Source organism: Phyllostomus hastatus, unplaced genomic scaffold (assembly GCF_019186645.2).
Source record: "Phyllostomus hastatus isolate PE091 unplaced genomic scaffold, TTU_PhHast_1.1 phas_contig_64, whole genome shotgun sequence".
In the NCBI taxonomy this organism is placed as follows: Eukaryota; Metazoa; Chordata; class Mammalia; order Chiroptera; family Phyllostomidae; genus Phyllostomus; species Phyllostomus hastatus.
The window spans coordinates 5,964,199-5,986,599 of NW_025333928.1; the positions used below are offsets into that span (position 1 = coordinate 5,964,199).

Below are 22,401 nucleotides of genomic sequence, written 5' to 3' on the forward strand. Positions count from 1 at the left end.
ACATTCCAACATCTGAATTATAGGGGTACCAGAAGGGGAAGAGGAAGAGCAACAAGTGGAAAAAGTTACTGGAACAAATAATAAAGGAGAACTTCCCCATTCTGGCAAAGGAAATAGACTTCCAGGAAATGCAGGAAGCTCAGAGAGTCCCAAAGAAGTTAGACCCAAGGAGGAACACACCAAGGCACATCATAATTACATTAGCCAAGGTAAAAATGGAGAGAATCCTAGAAGCAGCAAGAGATAAGGAGACAGTAACCTACAAAGGAGTTCCCATCAGACTGTCAGCTGATTTCTCAAAAGAGACCTTACAGGCAAGAAGGGGCTGGAAAGAAATATTCCAAGTCATGAAAGACAAGGACCTACATCCCAGATTGCTCTATCCAGCAAAGCTCTCATTTAGAATGGAAGGGCGGATAAAGTGCTTCTCAGATAAGGTCAAGTTAAAGAAGTTCATCATCACCAAGCCCTTATATGAAATGTTAAAGGGATTTATCTAAGAAAAAAGATAAAAAACGTACAGTAAAATGACAGCAAACTCACAATCATTAACAACCACACCTAAAACAAATACAAAAACAAACTAAGCAAGCAACAGGAACAGGAACAGAACCACAGAAATGGAGATCACATGGAGGGTTAGCAACAGGGGAGTGGGAGGAGGAGAGAGGGGGAAAAGGTACAGAGAATAAGTAGCATAGATGGTAGGTAGAAAGTAGACAGGGGGAGGGCAAGAATAGTATGGGAAATGTAGAAGCTAAAGACCTTATGACACATGGACATGAGCTAAAGGGGGGGAATGTGGGTGGGAGAAGGTGTGCAGGGTGGAAGAGAATGAAGGGGGGAAATGGGACAACTGTAATAGTATAATCAATAAAATATATTTTTTAAAAAAGAAGCATTAATTGGTTGGTACAAAATAGGGGGATGTCAAGAATAGTATAGGAATGGAGAAGCCAAAGGACTTATATTTATTACCCATGGACATGAACTAAGAGGGGCGGACTGCTGGAGGGAAAGGGGAAACTGGGTGGAGGGGGGCAGAGTGGGGAAAATTGGGACAAGTATAATAGCACAGTCAATAAAATATATTTAAAAAAAGATATATATGACATACAACACTGTGTAAGCTTCAGGTGTGCCTGTTAATTGGACACATTTATTTGTTGTGTAGTATGACTGCCATTGTGATAATTGGTACCTCTGTCACATCACATTATCATCATTTCCTTTTAGTGGTTAGAATATTAAGATCTAGCCTCTTAGCAAGTTTGATGATTATAGTACAGTATGGGTGTCAGTGTTGACATACTTTGCATTAGATCTTTAGGACTTATGTGGTACTCATTGCAAGTTTATACCCTTAAAAACATCTCTGTCTTACACTGCAGGAACATCCCTGGATGTATATATCACACAGGTTACTCTGTACTTATTTTAAAGAAATAATTAGATGGATGCTTCATGATACCTATACAGGATGTTCATCCCAGTGCCCAAGACAGAGGCAACTTGGAAGTACCACATCTAGTAGTGAGGGACTGACTCAGCCAGTTGTTTTATTCACTCAGCAGAACACCATGAAATCACTTTTAAGTGGAAAAAGCATTTTTCAAAATAAGTATTAAGTGACCCTATTTTCTTTTTCTGTGTGGAGTGTGTGTGTGGTATGTGTGTGTTGAGAAAGAGAAAGACACAGACAAAGAGACAGTGAGACAGTGTTTGTGTTGAGTATATGCGTTTAAGCACTTTGGAAAAAAGGCTGGAATGCTATACACCAAAACACTAATAGATATTTTTGGGAAATGTGATTTAGTTAATTTCACTCTTCCTATTTGAATTTTAAAAATAATGAGCATATATTCTTATAATGGAGAAAAACAATACATTTAATTTTGAAGAAGCCATATCCATTGGAATATAATCTCTTCTTGATTAATTTCTGTTGAAATTATCTCCTTGTATTCACAGATGGGCACATGTTGGATTCAAAGAGATATGCCATTATTGGAGCAGATCTTCGAGATTTATCTGAACTGGAAGAGAAACTAAAGAAATGTAACATGAATACACAGTGAGATTTTTTTTTGACTTCTTACACATCTGTGGTTTCATGCTAACATGAGACAAGGCCAGTTGGCAGTGCAGCCTGATAACGCATGTCCCATTCTTCATTTCATTGTTACCTTGGGTAATTTTCTGAGTTTTTTAGAAGTAGTGTTTCTCAAGTCTGTTTCACATCAGAATGACCTGTATTGCTTTTGTAAAATATAGCACTGATGTGTAATATAAACAGAGCTTGAGAGAAGATAATTGTGTGCATAGAAACATACAGTTGCAACATACTAAGAAAGGATTAGCATCCAAAATATGTGAAGAACAGGTACTATGAAAAAAGAAAAAAGTCCCATAGGCAAACAGGGAAAAAAAAAGACTAGGTAGCTCAAAGATGAAACTGAATATCATAGAAAAAAGGTAAGGAACCACAGTAATAATCAGATGAAATTTCATTTTACTCCCATCAAGTTGGCAAAAAAGTGTAAATCTGGCAATATTAACTGTTGGCAAAATGACAGGGTAAAAGGAATGGTTACACACCACTAGTGGAAGTGAACTTAGTACAGCCATGGCGAGGAACAGTCTGGAAATATCTGGTAAGATTGCAGATGTGGGTAACATGACAGTAGCTCCACAGTCAGGTATGTCCCCTGCATGTATGCACAAGGTGGATGTTCATTGCAACCACCATTTTTAGTAGCAGAAAATTGGACACAATCTAAACATCCATCAGGAGGGGAATGGATAAATAGCCTTTACAATTTATGACCTAGGTCAACATGGAGAGAGCTCAAAAAGTTGGGTAAAAAAAAATCAAGTTGCAGAGTAATATATTTAGTGTGTTACCAGATGTATAAAATCAAATCCCCCAAATACTGTATTTTCATGATTACATGTATACCTCACAGAAATATTTTTAAAGTGGAGGAGAAGGGCTCACACCAAATTTTGGAGAGTGAGGGCCTTTGGGACACAGGGGAGGAGAGTGAGATGTGTGATTTTGGCACAGCGATGCTGATCATAATTAGATTGGAATTAAAGAGTTAGTGGGAGATAAAGACATGTCTACATGATCTCCTGTAGGTGAAGATGGCACTTTCAAGACTGTTTGAAAAATTCAAGGGAGAGGTTTGAGGGGATAAGGTCAAGGGATATTATTTTGAAGAAAGTGAAGGCATGTGGGAGGAACTCCATCCAGCAGAGCTTTCCTGGGTGCCACAGATGAGAAATAAGTCATCCCAGACGCAATCTTTTTCCAGCGGGAAAGGAGAGGCGATTCCCTCTAGTGGGGAATGCCTTGAGCCCTTCTCCCAAATGGCTTTTATTGGGAATGGTATGTGTAGGTGTATACAGCATACATGCATAGCGTAATGATCAATGTCAAAAGGCTATAGTCATACAAAAACAGGTATTGTCTATAGATAACAATTGAAGGAACACTGAGATTTGTCATAGGTCAGGGTCTGTGAGACATGCTGACGCCAGATGGTCTTTAAGACATGTTTCATGAGATGAGGAGTTTCCTCCTTATGCCTTAAACTTAAACATCTGGTTTATATCAACAGGGCTATGCTAGGCAGAGCAGGCTTCAAAGGACAGAATTCAAAAGGGCCTGATTTCCACAGGAACCCTTAGTGTTAAGAGTTGGGTCATGCCTGCCACCTGCGTTTTTACCTGGTTTTCCAGGGAGACTTACTAGCCCCTTTCAGGGCTTGTTCTCACGAGGCTACAGTCTCCAAAACCACATAGAGTAGTCCCCAACAAAGGCAAAAATCAATGGCGAATTATTAAAGAATTTAGCAACTAGGGGGATCATTGCTAGAAAGGGAAGGGGGCTATAGAGCATGGACTGAGGCTAAGTGTCCTTCAGCGGAAAGGAAAGATCCCCATTCTTCTGAGGGGAGAATGAGGAGTAAGAACAGCTGCAAATACAGGTGCGCTTTGGGTGACAGAGGGGAGGGAAGTATAGGAAGTTAAATCTTGATCTTTTTGACAAATCTTTCATTTACGTGGAGATGGCTGTCTACATTTTAAAGTTCTTCTTTATGTATTTAGCCTAGAATCATCAGCCAAGTCGTCATTAGGATTTACATAGCCATCTGCCGCCTTTTCCACTTTGGGGAACCCTCAAAATGATTCATGGATTGCAAGATGTAGTGTGTTCTTTAGCAGAAGGTGGGTCTTATTGTTTAAGGCCACAACTGCTTTTCTTGGGCAAGTTAGTGAGTGATGATTAGTAGTAGATGGTTAAAGCTGATACAGGAAGCCTGGAGCCCTGCCCTGCATCTTGGAATTTGGGTTCCAGTGTGACTGCTCCTGCTTGGTATTAAATAGGAGTGGGGTTTCTTATTTATTTGTTTGTTTAAAAACAAATAAGTCCATGTTCCTTTACACAAATTAAAGCTTTTAGATATTTCTGAAGGAGTTTGTTGCTTTTCCTAATCCATTCAGTAGTTTGGGTCTGGTAAGCGAGAATGGATACTAAGTATAATGTAATTTCTTGAAGACTGTTCATGTTTTGAATTTTTCATGGTATCAGCTTATATAAGAAGAACTAGATTCTGTTAAGTAAATATCAGTATTTCTGCATTATACCAGTCATCTCATCATGTGTATCAAATTTTTCCAAACTCAAGAGGTTTCAGACAGCTTGTAATTTAGTTGCTCGGGGTCCTGAAATGACAGTTTGGGCTGGGTGTAGCTGGGTAGTTCCTCTGCTGGAAGGTAAAACTTAATTGATATCCCCTGGGATTCACTTGTGTGTGTGTGCCCATACATGTGTGCACATGCACACACAGAGGGCAGGTCAACTGGGGGCTGACTCACTGTCACCTGGACTATCTCGTTCATGCAGGGGGCTGCCCCTCCTATGGAGCTAGTTTGGGATCACTTGCACGGTGGTTTTAGGTTGCCAGTGCAGCAGGAGGGCAAACACCCCTGTGCAAGTGATCAGCAGGCTTCTTGTTTGCTCCTGGCCAAAGCAGGTCACATGACTGACCCAGATTCCAAGGGAAGAATATGATCTCCCACTCTTGAGTGGTGGAAGCTGCAGTTTGGTATTGCCATGGTGTGGATGCAGGGTGGGGGAGAATCTGTAGCCATTTAACACATTTTCACAAGCCAGGCAGCCATTGCTCACTCCTCACCTTTGTGCAGTATAAATCTTTGGGACGTGATGGTGTCACACATATGTTACTGTGCTGATTGGCCATGTGCTTGCTAAGTGCTTCTGGTTTTCCTGGGCTGTGAACTGCCCTGCCAGTACCGTGACGTGTACAGCCAGAGTCCCAACCTGATGAAAACACGTATATGCCTCCTTTTCGTCTCTCAAGATTGCCGACACTCCTGATAACAGAATGTGTGCTGGTCTACATGACTCCGGAGCAGTCTGCAAACCTAATCAAGTGGGCAGCCAACAGTTTTGGGACCGCCATGTTCATAAACTACGAACAGGTAAAAGGAAGCACAGAAACCTTGTGTTCTGCACAGGAGCCCAGGGATGGCTCTCCTTCTGAGCAGCCTGTACATGCTGCTACTCTGGTTTCTTTTGGCCTCTGGCCAGATGTGTCTCATTTGTTAGTTGATGCCAGTAGTCCTGCTGCTCCTGACTTCTTGACTTACTGCAAACTTTTAGCCAGAGTTTTTGGAACTGCTGTTTTGGCCCTTAGGAGTTTTTTGAGATATTTGATCATTGTATTGGGTTGGCCAAAAAGTCCATTTAGTTTTTCTGTAAAATAAAAGACATTTTCTTAATTTTCACCAATAACTTTATTGATTTGGTTATTTTGAGTATATCAGCTATCTCCCACTATAGGCTTCTAGTGGGTAGAGGTCAGAGGTTCTGCAAAACATCTTACAGTGCGTAAGACAGCCCCACAGCAAAGAATTATTTGGCCAAAATGTCAATAGTACCAAGAAGCTCCCCAAACCACTTGTGACACATTCCATCAGTCATGGCACCTTCTGTGTACACTGCAGGAACCTTTGTGTGCATTTCAGTGCATTTCTACCTTTCTTGAAATAATAAGCATAATACACTGAAAATGTTTCATATTTTCTTCCATTTTCAATATTAAAATGGCTGCAAAAAAAATCACCAATTGTGTTGTTTTTAATGTGTGCTGATACGACAGCTGTCACAATACAATCTAACAAAATTGTTTTGAATGAAGTTAAAAACAACTTAGCACTACTAGAGCCATCATACAGGAAAAAAGAGTCTTTTTGGCCAACCCAATATTTACTTTCAGGTCAAGCCTTTGATTGAGGGAGTTTTGTCTGCCTTCACTGTAGGGGTAGCAAACTTAATGCCCTCAGAGGTGGACACATGATGCAGGCAGAGGAAGTTGGCAAGTAAGTACTGTAGAGTGGTGAGGACTAGGGGACACTGGCTACCCATATCCCGTCTCATGGGAGTGGCCACTCTTCAGTTCCAGCCTGTTGTTACCATGTGGGCCTGTGAGCCTACAGTTGCCAGAACTCCCAATTTTTCAGAAGTTAGAAATGCAGGATTATAATGTAACATTTCCTAATTTCTAAAATCACTGAGTTTGGTCCACTGGCTGCTGGTTTGCCTCTTCTGAGCTAGTGCAGAATGGATTTTTTTAGAACTTTGGATTATCCAGCTTGGTTCTGAATCCTAGCTGTTTTATTTTGGTTTTTATTGTTTTATTTTATTTTATTTTATTTTTTATTTTTATTTATTTATTTTTCCCCTTATTTTGGAGAGGGGGGAAGAGAGAGAGGGCGAGAAACATCCGTTGGTTGCCTTACCTGTGCACCCCAGGGTACCAAACCTGCAACCCAGTCATGTGCCCTGACTGGGAATCAAATTGGTGACCTATTTGGTTTGCAGATGATGCCCGAACAACTGAGGCACAACACCTGGACCTAGTTCTTACTATTGACAGTGTGATTAGTTGTTGGGAGTCCACCACCTGGAGGCAGACCACCTAGCTGTGTGAATTGGGCAAGTTGCATAACATTTCTGTGCCTGTTTCCTTATCTGAAAAATGAGGATAAAGAAGTCCCAGCTTCATAGGGTTGTTACAGCATTACCTGGCTGTTAAATGTTGGCTATTATTTGGATCTCTGAGTCCCCATTCTTTGTTCATAAAGGAATAAGGAATGCCTAACTCTCTCATGTATTATGGGAATTCATGAGATGATGAGATGTTACAGTGGTGGGCACATGGTAGCTATTTTTGTTGTTTATTTTATTTTAGTTTTATTGACTTTATTGTCTGTCTCACGTTAATTTTATTTTTAAATTTTATTAGAGGTAAGAGCAGTACAGGGTCTTGCCTAAGCTTATGTGATTATAGACAGATTAGGGCTAAACCTTGGTTCCCCCCACCCCCTGTCCAGGTTCCTGTGTAGGTGGTTTTTGGTTAGTTGATTTCTTCCTTCTCTCTCTTTAACTGGGGGCTGTCTTCAGACTCAGTCTTCATTCCTGGTGAGTGGCTGTAATGGCAGCTGGCCTCCTTGGTGTTTTCTTTTTTCATGTGAATAAATCCTGGGAATCTGTCTTTGCTTTCAGGATACCACACCTGGGGAAAATGAATTCTGCTTTCCATATGTTTCCACACACCTTGAATGTGTACTGCATCATTCACTTTGGTTCATTCGTGTATTCATCTATTCAACAAGCATTTATGCAACATCAAATGGAGATGGTGGATCAGTGAATTTTGCCCAGAGATCCTGTCACTTTGGAGCAGGCCTAGGAATGGACCATCATCCAATATGTTGTCCATGGCTGTCCCCAAACTGGTTCAGATCCCACCTACCACTTAATTCAATAATTTTCTAACAAATACAAAATCATTAGCATCCTCACATTTATTAATTGCTCACATGCCTTACAATACTTCCTAATTAGTTTAAAATGACAAAATCACATGGACAATAACTACAGTAATGATAACAATGACAGCAAAGTTGTATAATTTATTTACAATATATAGGTGTTATGTATGCTATGAGTTTTACATATGCTAGCTTAATATTACAGCAACCCACAGGGTAAGTACTTGTCCTTGTGGTGTTACAGGTCAGGGGCCTGAAGCACAGAGAGTAAGGCAGCTTGCCCACAGTCTCACAACAATTAAAAGCCAGGATTCACGCTCAGGCAGTAAAATGATGGAGTGTGCTCCCAGACCACTTCTATCCCGATTGAATAGTGTTTGACCTGACCATTAGTGCCACATGAGCCTTACTCATCCACTAAAAGAGAAAGCACTGGTTCTTGTTGTCTTATGTGAACTCTGGGATTCATTTTACATATTGTTAATAATGAATTTTTGGCACTTTGTATATGACAAAGTAACAGTGTATATATGCTATAACAGTGTATGTGAGATTATGTTTTGCGGCATTTGGGCATATATAGAATTTAATTATGGTTTATGGGTTTTTATACACTTTTTTATTCAAAAGCAGAATAAAAATAAGTAATACAAAAGTATAGATAAGGAAATGTAAGTCCTTGTCCCCAGACCTCAGCCCCCTCACCTGGTAAGCAACTTTGCCAGATTCCAGAATTCTTTTATATGTGTAAATGTAGAGAGAATTTTTTTCTTAAAGGCAGATGGGGTAATATAGTACACACTCCTCTATACCTTAATTTTCAGGAGTTTTTAGATCTTAAGAGATCTTTCCATATTGCTGTCTATATTAATATATGTATGAAGGGGGACCCAAAAATGAAATTTATTTATTGAAAATTGTGTATTCTTAGATGTTTAAACTTCAGTCACCTTCAAAGTACTCTCCATTTGATGCAATACACCTATCAAGATGCTTTTTTCCCCCACTGCCCAAAATAGTTTTTGAACTTGTCAATATTGATGCCTTTTAATGTGCTGCTGCCATTTTTAAAAAGATTTTATTTATTTACTTTTAGAGAAATGGGAAAGGAGTGAGAAAGAGAAGGAGAGAGACATTGATTGGTTGCCTTTCACACATCCCCAACTGGGGAACTGGCCCACAGCCTACGCATGTTCCCTGACTGGAAATTGAACTGGTAACCTCTTGATTTGCAGGCTGGTGCTCCGGCTGCTGAGCTGCACCAGTCAGGGCACTTCTGCCATTTTTTGTTTCACCTCTTCCACATTAGCAAAATGTTTCTGGCTGTGAGGACTTTTTTCATCTGGGGAAACAAAAAAAAATCACTCAGGATGAAACTAGGTGAATAGTGAAGGTAGGGCACGGCGTGGTCATGCTGTATTTGGCCAAAAACTGCTGAACACTCAGTACAGTGTGGGCAGGTGCATTATCTTGAAATGGGCAAATGTGTTTCAAGAGTCTTCAAAAATAATTCACCGAAGCTGAACCCAGCCTCTCACAACACCACCAGTTGGTACACTGATACAGATGGGTTCCAAGAACACTCACCTAGTGGAGAAACCCTGTACTACAAGAGGCCCACCCTCCAGAAAATAATTCTGGTTTTTTGGGGTCCCTCCTCATATCTATGTCTTTCCTGTTTCTCCTGCTATATGGTATTTCATTATACATGAAACATGCCAGAATTTAACCTCAAATGATACACATTTAAGTTTTCTCCAGAGTATTCTGTTCAGTAGAATGCTGCAGTAGACATTCTTGCATCTTTGCGCACACATGCAGGTGCATCTGCAGGAGAGATTGCCTGCAGTAGGTTGACAGTGGGGCCACAGGCTATGTGTACCGTGGGTGTACAGGTGTTCTCCAGGGGCTGCCCCAGTTTGTGTTCCTGTCAGCACTGCACACAGATTCCTTTACCTGCCCAGGTGTTAACAAACCTCAGTACTGACTGATTAAAAATAGGATGTTATTTTATTTTGCATATTTAAGAATAAAACTGTTATGGCAGTGCCTGGCTGTTCTGTCCCCTCCCAGGTGAACATGGACGACCGGTTTGGGCAGATCATGATCGAACACCTGCGGAGACGACAGTGTGACCTGGCGGGGGTGGAAACCTGCAAGTCCTTAGAGTCGCAGGTCAGAGAACAGAGACTGGGATGTCCTCTTGTACCCTTAGCCAGGCAAGAAAGGGTGTCCGCCCTTCACTGAGAGCAGAATGTGAGCAGCCCTCTAGAGGGCCTGTGTGCAGGCAGCTAGTGCTGCATGCGGGCCACTAGTTCAGCATGCTGGGGGAGTACAAGCCTGCTTTTCCACCTTGGTATCAAAAATACATATTTCCTACACCCTATCATTTTAACTTTTTATTATGCATTTTTTAAACAACAGAAAAGTAGAAGGAATTGTAAAACAAAACACCATGTCCCATCAGCCAGCATCAATAATTAATATTTTGTAAATACTGTTTATTCCCTCCAAATTTTTATTGGTATTGTCTTTGGAATACTTTAAGGCAAATTCCAGATAGTATATAATTTCCTCCCCATAAATACTTAAGTGTAAATCTTCTACCAATAGGAATTTCTTCCCCCTGGGTTAATTATAATACCATGATTATATCTTAAAATTGGCAATGACTCCTTTGTAGCATCTATCATCCAACTCATGTTCAGTTTTCCACAATTACTTAAATGTTCATAGTTAGTGCATTTGAATCAGGATCCAGACATGGTCCACACTGTTTTATGTCCCTGAATCTCTTGGAATCAATAGTAGTCTCACCTCTTTTTAAAAACGTCATTTTTTTGACTGAAGAGACACCTCCCACTCCTGCCCTTATTTAAATAGGTAACAGTGTGTGTTCAGTATAGAGCGCTGGAAAATAAAAAGAAGGAAGACGATAGGTGCTGGAATGGGCTTTTGAGAGAGGAGTCATGTAAGAAATTCTCACGTGTTTAAAGATGTCTGCATTTATGACAGTGCCTTGTGGTTCTCCATTTCTCTCCTCCACATGTTTCAGAAAGAACGGCTCCTGTCGAACGGGTGGGAAACAGCATCAGCCATGAACATGATGGAATTGTACAGCAGATTACCTCGGACCGAAGTCAGCAGGTACAGGAGTGCAAGGGTTAAGTCTGTGCATTAGTGTGAAACAAACAAAACCCTAACTACACCCATCTTAAAACAAGTTAACCTGCTCCCACAGATTAAACTTCCTGGCACCACAACAGTAACTCATTAGCTATCAGCTGAGATAGGGTTTATGCCAAAATAGGTGATCTTTTCAAAACCAGCAGTTACACCTGCAAAATTCCCAGAGCAGCATCTGCAGTGGAAATTGTGCATAATCCTCATTTTTGGGAGTGGGAGGAGAAGGACATTGTTCAAGGGCTTCGTAGAAAAAGCCTGCTCGCAGACCTCTAAATGGACTTTTGCTCTCATTATAACAGAAATACACACTCGGTCTAAAACAATTTTGAAGCAGTGTAAAAGTACATGAAGTGTAAAGTCATGTTGTCTGCACCCACACCGTCCGGAGAGCTGCGGTTCATGAGTGGGGTGATTCTCTCTGCATGTAGAAAGAGAAGTACTTACTGATTTGTGGATTTGTATTTTTTGAATCAGTAGCTTCATATTATATAGTCTGTAAATCACCCTCCTTTTAAAAGAATCGAACAGTAGATTGTATTTGTCTTTACCTATCAAAACATTGAAGGTCACTAAGTTTAATGGTGCACATTATTCCTTTTTATGTGTGGGTGAGTTGTTCTGTGTTTTATTTTTTGTTTAGTTTTAATTTCCCTGTTACAAAAAACATTGGCAGGCACACACTGCATTCATCTCTACATTGTTATTGCCAGCTTTTTTTAATACTTATTTGTACTTCCTGCTTTGTGTTTCCTCTTGCCTTTGGGGATCTACAGGAATAGCTGTTGGTCTCTTGCAAGATAATGAGAATTTTTGGTCTTGCTTTTCCACGTGCCTTCTTTACTGGTAGAAGTGTCACTTTTTTTCAAGTTCGTATGTCAAAGCCTCGAAGGTCTGTGCTGTCTCCACATGAGGAGGTCAATGCTTCCTGGATTTGTCTCGAGTTTTCCGTTCCCACAGGCTGGTTTTCATTTGCTTCATGTCAAGATGACTCTTCTGAAGAGCCCCGGTCTGGCATCTGTAATGGAACCACTCTCGCAGCTTTTCTTGGTGCGCAGGGAAGAGTCTGTAACTGGCATCAGCCACAGGGCAGCAACTCCTAGGCAGTGTTTGTCTTGTGTTGCCATAGCCTTTTGTAGACAGCAGCGTGTGTCCCCAACAGAGGTGGGTGATGAGTGGGACAGCTCTGGTGTGTCTCCCCCAGGCTGAGTGGTCCTCCCAGCTCTGTCAATGCCACATAGTGTGTGTCCACATCTGCCAAGGGTTTTGCCAGATACTGTGCATAAAGCAGGACTAGCGATTTAACAGGTGCTGAGTGCGTGCTTTGTGCCACATACTTTCTAAGCACAGGGAATAACTGATCAAAATACGGCAGCGATGTGCCTGCTTGTGGAGTTCACGTTCTTGTGAACAGCCATCTTCTGGCAGCTAAACATGGTAATAACCTCCTTTTTAGGGTTCTGATTTCTTCTAGAACTTGGTATTAGGAAGCCTGCCTTGAATGTCTTCTGGTTAGTTGAGAACGTTAGTTAGGAAACAGCCAAAATCCTTTATGAGTAGACATTCTCACTTCAGATGTGACCCTTGGGCCTGCATACCAAGGCAGGAATAAGTGTACAAATAGGGAAACATGCACCCTCACACACACACACAGCCTGGATAAAAGGCAGTCCCACAGTGTTAGTATTGGCTATTGTGAATAGTACGACTGTGGATTATTTTATTGTTTTTTATACTTTTTGGAAATGACTGAATTTTTCCCCCAGTCTGTGCCTATGACAGAAAATATTTTAAAAAGCTATTTCATGTGTTTGCATGTTTCTCTGTGCATATATTTAAAAGTTTATATTTAAAATACATTTTTGAAAAAAATTGTACAAGCATATGATTAAAAAAAGAAATTAGTATAGAGTAAAAACAAAAGCTCTCACCCCACTCACCCTCACTGTTCATTTACTCCCTCCTGTCAGTTTTTTCTGTATTTTCCAAAATAGTCTACCTTGCAAAAGTTCTATGTATGTACAAGTATATGTACCTGCTTTTTCTTTACATAGATAGTAGTCAGCCATGCACATCATTTACTAAAACAACCTGCTTTTTAAATGCCATGATGTGTCTTAGAGGCTGTTGATGTCAATATTTATAGGCCTACTCTATTCTTTTAAATGGCTATCCGTGTCCTGTGTGAATGTGCTTTATTAGCCCATCTCTTTTTTGCTATCCCTACATAGATAGCAGCTGCGATGCTTCAGTGAGTGTTCTTGAACATGGATCTGTGTGCACATACAGGGTAGATTATCAGAGTGAGTTGCTGAGTGAAAGGATCAACATCATAAACACTGACAGGAAGGTGAAGTTGTCCTCCAGAGAGGCTATCCTGTTCTGTAATCCTGCCCATAATGCAGAGGGGCTCCTTTTCTCCGTGTCCTTTCTACAGCATAGCAGCCTTTTATTTCTTTCCATCCAGTAGTTGAAAAGATGTTGAATATTGAAAATGTACATGTTTTTTTCTCATAAATGAGATGGAAAACCTCTTGTTTTACTTTTCCAGTGAACTGGTCTTACCTGCCTTTTTAAAAATTAAAGTATAGTTGACATAAAATATTATATAAGTTTCAGGTGTACAACACAGGCATTCAGCATTTATATACATGACTATTTTCCCAGTGCTGTACATTACATTCCTTAACTTACTCAGTTTATAACTGTATGTTTGTACCACTTATTCCCCTTCACCTTTTTATCCATCCCCCCAACCCCTACCCATCTTTTAAATTAGTTTTTGAAGTTTTTCTTAATGAAGTGCAATAGCTCTTTATACAGCAAGGGAATCTACCCTTTGTTATTTGTATCACAATTTTTTTTAGTTTGTCCTTTGTCTTTTGGTTTTGCTTATCATACTTTTTTCTTTTCAATAAAAATAAAATGTAACCACCACTTACCTTCTATTTGTTGCCTCTCTTCCCATAGTCTGTGTCATGAACACCTTTCTGTGTCTGTGACTGGGTGTTGTCCTCATTTCTAATTGCACAACTGTGCTGTTCTGCCAGAATCGAGGCCCTGGAATTCCTGGATGAGATGGAGCTTCTGGAGCAGCTCATGAAACATTACTGCCTGTGCTGGGCGACCAGAGGGGGAAGTGAGCTAGGTACCTGCCTTTACCTTTGCTTTGGCCTAAAAATCAGAACCTTTCCATGTGCAAAGGATTCAAGATATAGCTAAACTTGTAACCCAGAGAGCACTAGAGCATTCATTGTGTGTATGTGCCAGTGACTGCATCCAGGATTAGCCGTCATACCCGTGTTCTGTACACTGAAGCAGGAAAACTGGCAGGTAGAGCCCCTGCACCAGAACCTGCTGTGGAATTGCCTCGGGGGGATGGTGACAAGCTTTGAGATTTTAAAATAATGATCCTAATAAAAGTAACCAGTGTCTGCCTTTTTAATAAGCTTATAACCAGGTTTACTAGAGAGTAAGCACATGTCATGGTATCCCTGTAACAAACCCTTGCAACTGTGGGTTGAATATCTCCCTCTGATACCTTCTGATGAAGGTGACATTGCCCAGCCTGCAGAGTAGGGCTGTGGGGGAGAGCATGGATCCCCTGTTCCTTTGGTCTCGCTCCAGTTTCCCCTTATAGCCATCCTGGGCTCATCCCTCTTCCTCAAGGGTCATCCCTTGGGCATCTCTCCAGCCCTGTGGAGACCACTTAGATCCTGGTTATGGTCTTTAACATAGCAGCTGCCCCCCAGGCTTCCTACAGATGTGTCCCAAAGATATATAGTCATAGAGGCAAGGACTGTCCCCCATGTGAAGACTCCAGGCTCGCGGAGGTAATCATTCCCCTGGGGCTTGTCATCCCCACTAGTTTATAAATTTACTCAGCTGTGCACTTTAGCCCACAACTTCTTTTCAGTTTGTTTTTTATTTAAAATCACTTACTATTAGCCCTGGCCAGTGTGGCTCAGTGGATTGGAGCATCATCACATAAACCGAAACATCGTGGGTTTGATTCCTGGTCAGGGCACATGCCTGGGTTGTGGGTTCTGCTGCTGTTGGGGCTTGCTTGTATGGTAGGCAACTGATTGAAATTTCTCTCCCTCTCTCTTCCTCCCTTCCCCTCTCTGTAAAAGTCAATAGGCATGTGCTCAAGTGAGGGTAAAACTAAAATCACTTAGTGGGGTTTTTATATTGCTATTTCCCTCCAAATTTTCAAAACAATGTAATTTTGAGTATGAGAAAGAAAAGAATAATCACTCTCTCTGAGGAGAGGGTGCCTATCCCTCAGAACCTCTAGTAACTTCCTCCCACTATTTTTCTAGCTCTTGCTGCATTTCTAGCAGAGTTGAATTTATAGATTTGTGTAACTTTGATTCCTGATCTTTTCAACTTAGCATTAAACATGAGCATCCCCTCTTGCTATTAAAAACTCACCGAGTGTAACTTGAATGGCTTCATGAAATTCCATCATGAGGCTATTTCCAAATTTACTTAACTTTCCCAAACTTTGGAAATGTGGGTTGTGTGTAATATTTTGAGTTGATTTTGGGTTTTACAGAGTAACAGTATGCTGAACATTGTTGTGATGGGGACTTTTGCCCCTACTTTATTTGGGTGCCATGATGTCCCGCAGTGTACGTGTGTGGTGAAGAAGCATGTCTACATTTGCTTTGAGTTCAGCCCTTAAAAGACAGGCTTGGTTTTAACTGTGAGAACCCTTAAACTATGACAATGCTTTCTGTCTTTTTTTTAAATCTTCCCTCGAGGACATGCTTATTGAATTTTAGAGAAAAGGAAAGGGAGGGGTAGGGAGAGAAACATTGGTTGTCTCTCATTTGCACCCTGACAGTGATGACCGAACCCACAGCCTAGGCATGTGCACTGACCAGGAATCAAACCCGTGACCTTTTGGTTTTTGGGATGATACTCCAGCCAACTCAACCACACTGGCCAGGGCTGATGGTGCTTGCTTCATACCTTTAAAACCACCAATGAACACAGCCTTGTACACAGCTTGTTTCCTGGTGAAATCTCAGGAAGCAGGAGACCAGAACTGCAGTGGTTAGGGGTGTGGCCAGTGCCCAAGGTGTGGCCTGTGCTCAGGACCAGCCATGGAAGCTGGGGCCCAGAGGGGTCACACTCTCCCACCTCTGTGTTTTCTCTCCTTGGCACTGGGAGTCACTCAGCTGTGTGTTTGTTTCCCTCAGGTTTGGAGGAGATCACTTACTAACCTTTTCCAGGCTCATGCTGAGCCAGAAGCTGCAGCCACTGACCTTCCTGAAGTTGATATACAAGTCTCCTGAGTGATGGCCAGGCCTCATCGACCATTCCATTCCACAGTTGAGAAACCAGTTACTAGGGCTGTTGCACCACTTCCTGTTCTGTTGACTCATCATTTAAATAAATCTCAGTTGCCATTTGCCTGTGTGCTTGTCCTTCCCTTCCCTGGGTGGGCTGTGGTTTTCTTCCACGTGAGCTGAAACCCAAGGTTCGACTCCTGCTCTGACCTGGCTGATTGCCTGGGGTCAGATGCAGTTCTTGCCCTCCCATCCTTTGGGATTTACTCCATATGCTCTTGTTTGCAGCAGCTGACGATGCACCTGTACCTTGACCCTGGGCCACCGGGTGTAGGAGCTCCTCTGCGCTCCTGTTTCTGCCCCCACCAGACTAGCCTGCAGAAGTACTCTTTCCTCTGAGTTATTGTGGAGGCCAAATGAGGGCCTCCTAAAATGTCTTGGAAGGTACCCCCACAGGTAAGGGGGGATGAAGCTATATATCTCTGGGACACAAGAATATAATTTAGAAAATCTAGAAACAATGGAAGGCCTGCAGAATTGCTGTCTAAATATTCCTGAAAACTGGGCCTTTTACCCAAGATTCTATATCAGTGAAGTCCAAACCTTTGGCGAAGACCTGAAGGTCAAATTTACTGAGTGGCTCACCTCAAAAATGTTAAGAGCTCACAATGCTTAACTGTTTTAAAGGTGGAGGGTAGGGCTAAGGTCTTCATAGGAAAATGAAACAGCTGATACCAGAGGCAGAGCATTGCAAAGCAGCTGCTTCAAATACAAAATGGATCTGCTGCATCCACCTTAAAACCCTGTGTTTATAACTCAGCATCCTGTTTGCTGCCTCTGTGGTCCTTGCCTGCATTTGTCATTATTCATATTCATCCCACAGGTGTTTATCAAGCACCTGTGTTATGTGTCATGACAGACTATCTTGTGGTACTGACCAGAAAATTCCAGACTGATTGGTTAAGATTGCATTCCTGGAGAAGGTTGAAATTGTGGATAAGTCAGGTATTAAGTCTTGGTTTGCTGTCACAAGTTAGGCACAAGTGACTCCATTTGGGGCCTGTGGTTCTTCACATTTGTCAACTTGAAGATCAACACAAGAGAAAAGCCTCTAGCCTCCAGTAGCAACAGGTCTTGTGATAAAGTCTGGTGCCTGTCAAGGCTGGACTGCCACCTGTGGAACCTCTGGAGGGAAAGGCAAGTCAGTGAACTGGATCTAAGCTTTCGCTCAGCTTAGTGCGGGGAATCATCTTCATCTCTGCAAACAGAACTTGCTAAACTCGGTGACTGAGGAATGAAGTGATCTGGGAGAGCCCTGGGAACTCAGGTGAGACTCACTGTCTCAATTGTGGGTGAGCTTGGTCCTGGAGGTCTGAAGCCTGAGGTGGATCAAGGCTTTCAGAGGGCAGAGTGGAGAAAATTTAAAGACAAGGAAATGAAACCCACTATGGGAGTGAGGGGTGAGTATCTTTGAGTGGGAGTCAGGGACTGGGACCCTAATTGTATCCTGGTGAAATTGCACTGAAAGGAACATCACATGAAGGGGAGTTACAAAAGGCAGCAACCACCTCAGTGTTGCTGATATGCTGGGGTAGACTGCAGAGATGTCCACCAGAGTCTGTCTCCATCGGGAGTAGCTGTGTGATCTGCTATGGCCAATGGGACAGTCAAAAGCAGATATGGGTGGCAGCTTGTAGGTGCTTGTGCACTGGGCTTCCCTTCACTTGGAGCTCTTGGGAAGCACGTGGTCACTCTGGTTTGAGGGAGGAGGGCTTGCCTGTAGAGTGAGAAGACCAAGTAGGGCAGGAATGAGCTGTCCCAGACGAGGCCCTGCCTAGATCCAGCTGACCATGCCAGCCCAGACCAGAACCACCCAGCCCACTTGTAGAACCATGAGCAAAATGAATGGTGATTGTTTTAAGCCACTGGATTTGGGGAGAGTTTGTTACTCCTCAGTAGGTAACCAATACAGGTGAAGATGTGGGTTGGGGGAAGAAGGCAGATTATCGGTAGGTTGCTTCCTTTATTAATGTATGTTCTGTGTGAAGCTGTGTGCTGGTGTGCAGATTTAACAATGGACCCAGCAGACATGGTCTCTGCTCACAAGAGTATCATCCAGTAGTAGCCCCAATGAAGAGCTTGGCCATTTCAGTGTCCTGTGACCACTGCAGGAGGGAGATCTGCAAGATGCTGCATAGACAGCTGTGTAAACTGAGGTCAGAGGGTATGCCAAGTGGGTGGCATATGGGGTGGAGAAAGAGGAAAGAAAGAGTTTCTGACTGTGAGTATGGAGTGGTAGACAGAATAATTCCCCTTGGTTGGAGTCATGTGCTTTAAAGGGGCACACATTTCCCCTCTGTGGTTGCAAAGATATTCCAGGGGGCTCACAAGGATATTTTTTAAAAAATTTAAATTAGCCCTGGCTGGTGTGGTTTAGTGAATTGAGCACCTGACTGCAAATCAAAGGGTCACTGGTTTGATTCCCAGTCAGGGCACATGCCTGGGTTGCAGGCCAGGTCCCCAGGAGGGGGTGCATGATAGGCAACCACACACTGATGTTTCTCTTCCTCTCTATCTCCCTCTCTTCCCTTCTCTAAAAATAAAGAAATGAAATCTTTAAAAAAGTTAAATTATAATTTATTGATTATGCTATTACAGTTGTCCCAATTTTTCCCACTTTTACCCCTCCACCCAAACCTGCCCACTCCCTCAGGCAATCCCCATATCATTGTCCCTGTCCATGGGTCATGCATATATGTTATTTGGCTACTGTATTCCTTGTGCTGTACTTTCCATCCCCATGACTAGTAACAACCAATTTGTACTTCTTAATCCCTTCATCTTTTTCACCCATCTGCTTGAGTGCCCCTGCCATCTGGCAACCATCAAAACATTCTATCTATGATTCTGTTTCTAGTTGTTCGTTTGTGTGTGTGTGTTTTTTTAGATTCAATTATTATACATATGTATTTACTGCTATTTTGTTGTTCATATTTTTGATCTCCTTAAAGAAGACTCTTTAACATTTCATATAATACTGTTTTGGTGGTAATGAACTCCTTTAGCTTTTTCTTGTCTGAGAAGCACTTTATCAGCCCTTCCATTCTAAATGATACCTTTGCTGGGTAGAGCAGTCTTGGCTGTAGTTTCCTGATCTTCATGACTTTGAATATTTCTTTACCAGTCTCTTCTAGCCTACAAAGTTTCTTTTTAGAAATCACCTGACAGTCTTACGGGAACTCCCTTATAGTTAACTGCTTTTCTCTTGCTGCTTTTAAGATTTTCTCATTGTCTTTAACCTTTGGCATTTTAATTATGTGTCTTGTTATGGACCTCTTTGGGTTCATCTTGTTTCGGACTCTGCACTTCCTGGACTTGCATGTTTATTTTCTTCACCAAGTTGGGGAAGTTTTCTGACATTTTTTTCAAACAGGTTTTCAATTTCTTGCTCTGTTTCTTCTTCTGGCACCCCCATGATGCTAATGTTGGTACACTTGAAGTTGCCCAAGATGCTCCTTACACTATTCTCATTAAAAAAATTTTTTTTCTCGCTGTTCTGATTGGGTGTTTTTTCTTTCTTATATTCCAGATTGCTGATTTGATTTTCAATTTCATCCCCTTTACTGTTGATTCCCTGTAAATTGTTCTTCATTTCACTGAGTGTATCCTTCATGTCTGTTTTTTTTTTTTTATGGTTTCCATGCCATTTTATTTTTTTGGTGTTGAAGTTCTGAGTTCATCTGCTCTTCACCTGAGTTCACTGAGCATCATTATAACCAGTGTTTTGAACTCTGCATCTGATAGATTGCTGATCTCCATTTTGTTTAGTTCTTTTTCCGGAGTTTTTTTCTGTTCTTTCATTTGGGCCATGTTTGTTTGTCTCCTCATTTTGAAAGCCTCCCTGTGTTTGTTTCTATGTAGTAGGTAGAGCTGCTTTGACTTCGGTGTCTTGGTAGTGTGGCCTAATGTAGTACATGTCCTGGAGGGTTCAGGGACACAGCCTCCTCATCACCTAAGCTGGGTACTTGAGTTGTGCCCTTTGTGTGGGCTGTGTACATACTCTTCTTGAGGTTGAAACTTGATTGTTGTTAGCAAGTCAATGGTAGGGATTACCCAAGCTGATCAGCTTCAAGGACTGGCTGTGACCCTTGACTGCCAATCTTTGATCTCTGTGGAAGATCAGCAATGTAGAGGACCACTCAACAAAGCAGGACTTACTTTAGCAAGGCTCTGGTACCTGCTGAATTCATCCATTGAGTGTATCATTTGTGGAGTTGGTTGGGTGGTACTCCAACATGATGTGTAGCTGTCCATTAGGTGTACAGGCTCTGGGGCTTCCCAGGAGGTGCAGACCAAGGTCAGGCACTGCCTGTGTTTGGCCCAATGCCACCTGGTATAAGCTACACAACAATCTGTAGATGGCTGCTACTTGTGCCAGTCTTGGAGGTGCCCAAGAAAGGCCAAACTATGAACCAAGACCAACTTCTGCTAATGCCAGGCCTGTGACCCTTTAGCAAGAGGTATAGGGCTTGCTATAGCCAGGTGCTGCTTGTTAGAATTTAGGAAAATCTGAAGCTTGAGCCAAGACAAGCTGTTTGAATGGAAAAGCTACTGGAAACAACTTGAGTGGATTTGAATGTTGGGTGGGGTGGAACCTCAGGGGATCACCAGGGTGGGGCAAACAGCGTAAGCCAGGTTGACAGAGCCTCAGGTATGGCACTTGCTAGCCAGCTCTTTAAGGGTGGGGGGAGCCTCAGGAAAGCAACAGTAACCTCTGTCAGCACTTGTCTGGCACAAAGCTGCCCCCCAGTTCTTGCCCTTATTCCAGACACTTCAGTTCCTCCCCATTTGCCTCTGTGTTGGGAAATGCAGGCAGCTGCAGCACGATCATCCAGGCATACTTGGGAAGAAGGAGAGCCAGAGAACCAGCAAGCTCAAGAACTGAAGATCCCTTCTTTATTTCAAACTTTCTCACCCACAAATCCATGCTGTCTGGAGGCATTCAGCTTCTCAGCCAATCCTGTCCTAGACTGTTTACCATTGCCTCGGGCAACCTCCTCCTACAGCCACGCCCTACTCCTCCCCAGTGATCTGATCAGATCTCTCTGTGGCACATAGGACCAGCCTTTTCTGCATCTCCACCACTCCTACCAGTCTCAATATGGTTTCTTTTTTAATTCTGTAGTTGTAGGAAAAGTTGGTGTTTGTGCTGCCTGTCACTACCAGAACCAATAAGTAGAGTTGAGGCTTGACTCTTTATGGGCCCCTTTATTCAGATGGCTGGTGATCTGAGAAGATGGTAGGTTATGTACCCTCAGACACCACCTTAACATCTCATTTCAAGCCAACATTTTTTATAAGAAGGAAGTGTAGGTAAGGGGTTTGGAAAAGTTAACTGGATAAGGGTTATAGTCCAGCAACAACTTTATTAGTACTTCATTATCTGTTGATCAACAATTCTTCATCCCTCCCTGGAACACAATGGCTCAGATAACTTCTCCAGACCTCTGGGGCACAAAGGTTGAATTGCTTGTGGACCTCCTGACTCCATGGAGTCCTGTGGTCATGCATTCCAGTTCCTGGAGTAACAGCCTTCCAAACGCATTAATCACCTAAGTCTATCAACTAAAGCTAAAATCTTTAATTCTTGAGTTCCCCTATCAGTAGTACTTCCATTCAGGTTAATTTCTGGTGGTTCTGAGTAATGATTATTCTGTAGTTTAGTTGTAATTTTGATGTTGTTTGAGGAGGCAAGCTGTATTTACCTAGGCTGCCATCTTGGCTTTCTTCTCCACATAACCTCACAAGGATACTTTTTAAGGCATCCATTGCCATTGGACGTGATATTGCCCCCAGTGTTGCTACCACTGGTTCTTGGATAGCAGTTTGTAGCCCTCTAAACAGCCACCATACAGAAACAGATTCACAGCCTGTCTGTGGTATTAAATGTAATGGAGAGGTACTCAGGAAGAAAAATGTCTAGAATGTCTCCATTGAGACAATGGAAAAGACTTGGAGAAACGTTGGTTTTAAGGGAATTCATCTTTGGATCCTC

At 42.2% G+C, this 22,401-nt stretch overlaps 1 protein-coding gene across 2 annotated transcripts in view; it reads left to right on the forward strand.

Annotated features, from left to right (window-relative positions):
* The window catches only part of LCMT1 (leucine carboxyl methyltransferase 1), a 62,417-nt gene extending 45,947 nt beyond the window's left edge, over nt 1-16,470 (forward strand). Inside the window, exons 6-11 of one of the 2 annotated variants that reach the window (XM_045849040.1) lie at nt 1,972-2,074; nt 5,391-5,511; nt 9,940-10,041; nt 10,922-11,013; nt 14,100-14,197; nt 16,257-16,470. In XM_045849040.1, coding sequence (XP_045704996.1) covers nt 1,972-2,074; nt 5,391-5,511; nt 9,940-10,041; nt 10,922-11,013; nt 14,100-14,197; nt 16,257-16,279 — 539 coding nt within the window. In that variant the 3' untranslated portion in view covers nt 16,280-16,470. The remainder of the gene's footprint in view (nt 1-1,971; nt 2,075-5,390; nt 5,512-9,939; nt 10,042-10,921; nt 11,014-14,099; nt 14,198-16,256) is intronic. The other variant, XM_045849041.1, reaches the window with a different exon arrangement.
* Nucleotides 16,471-22,401: the final 5,931 nt, after the last annotated feature.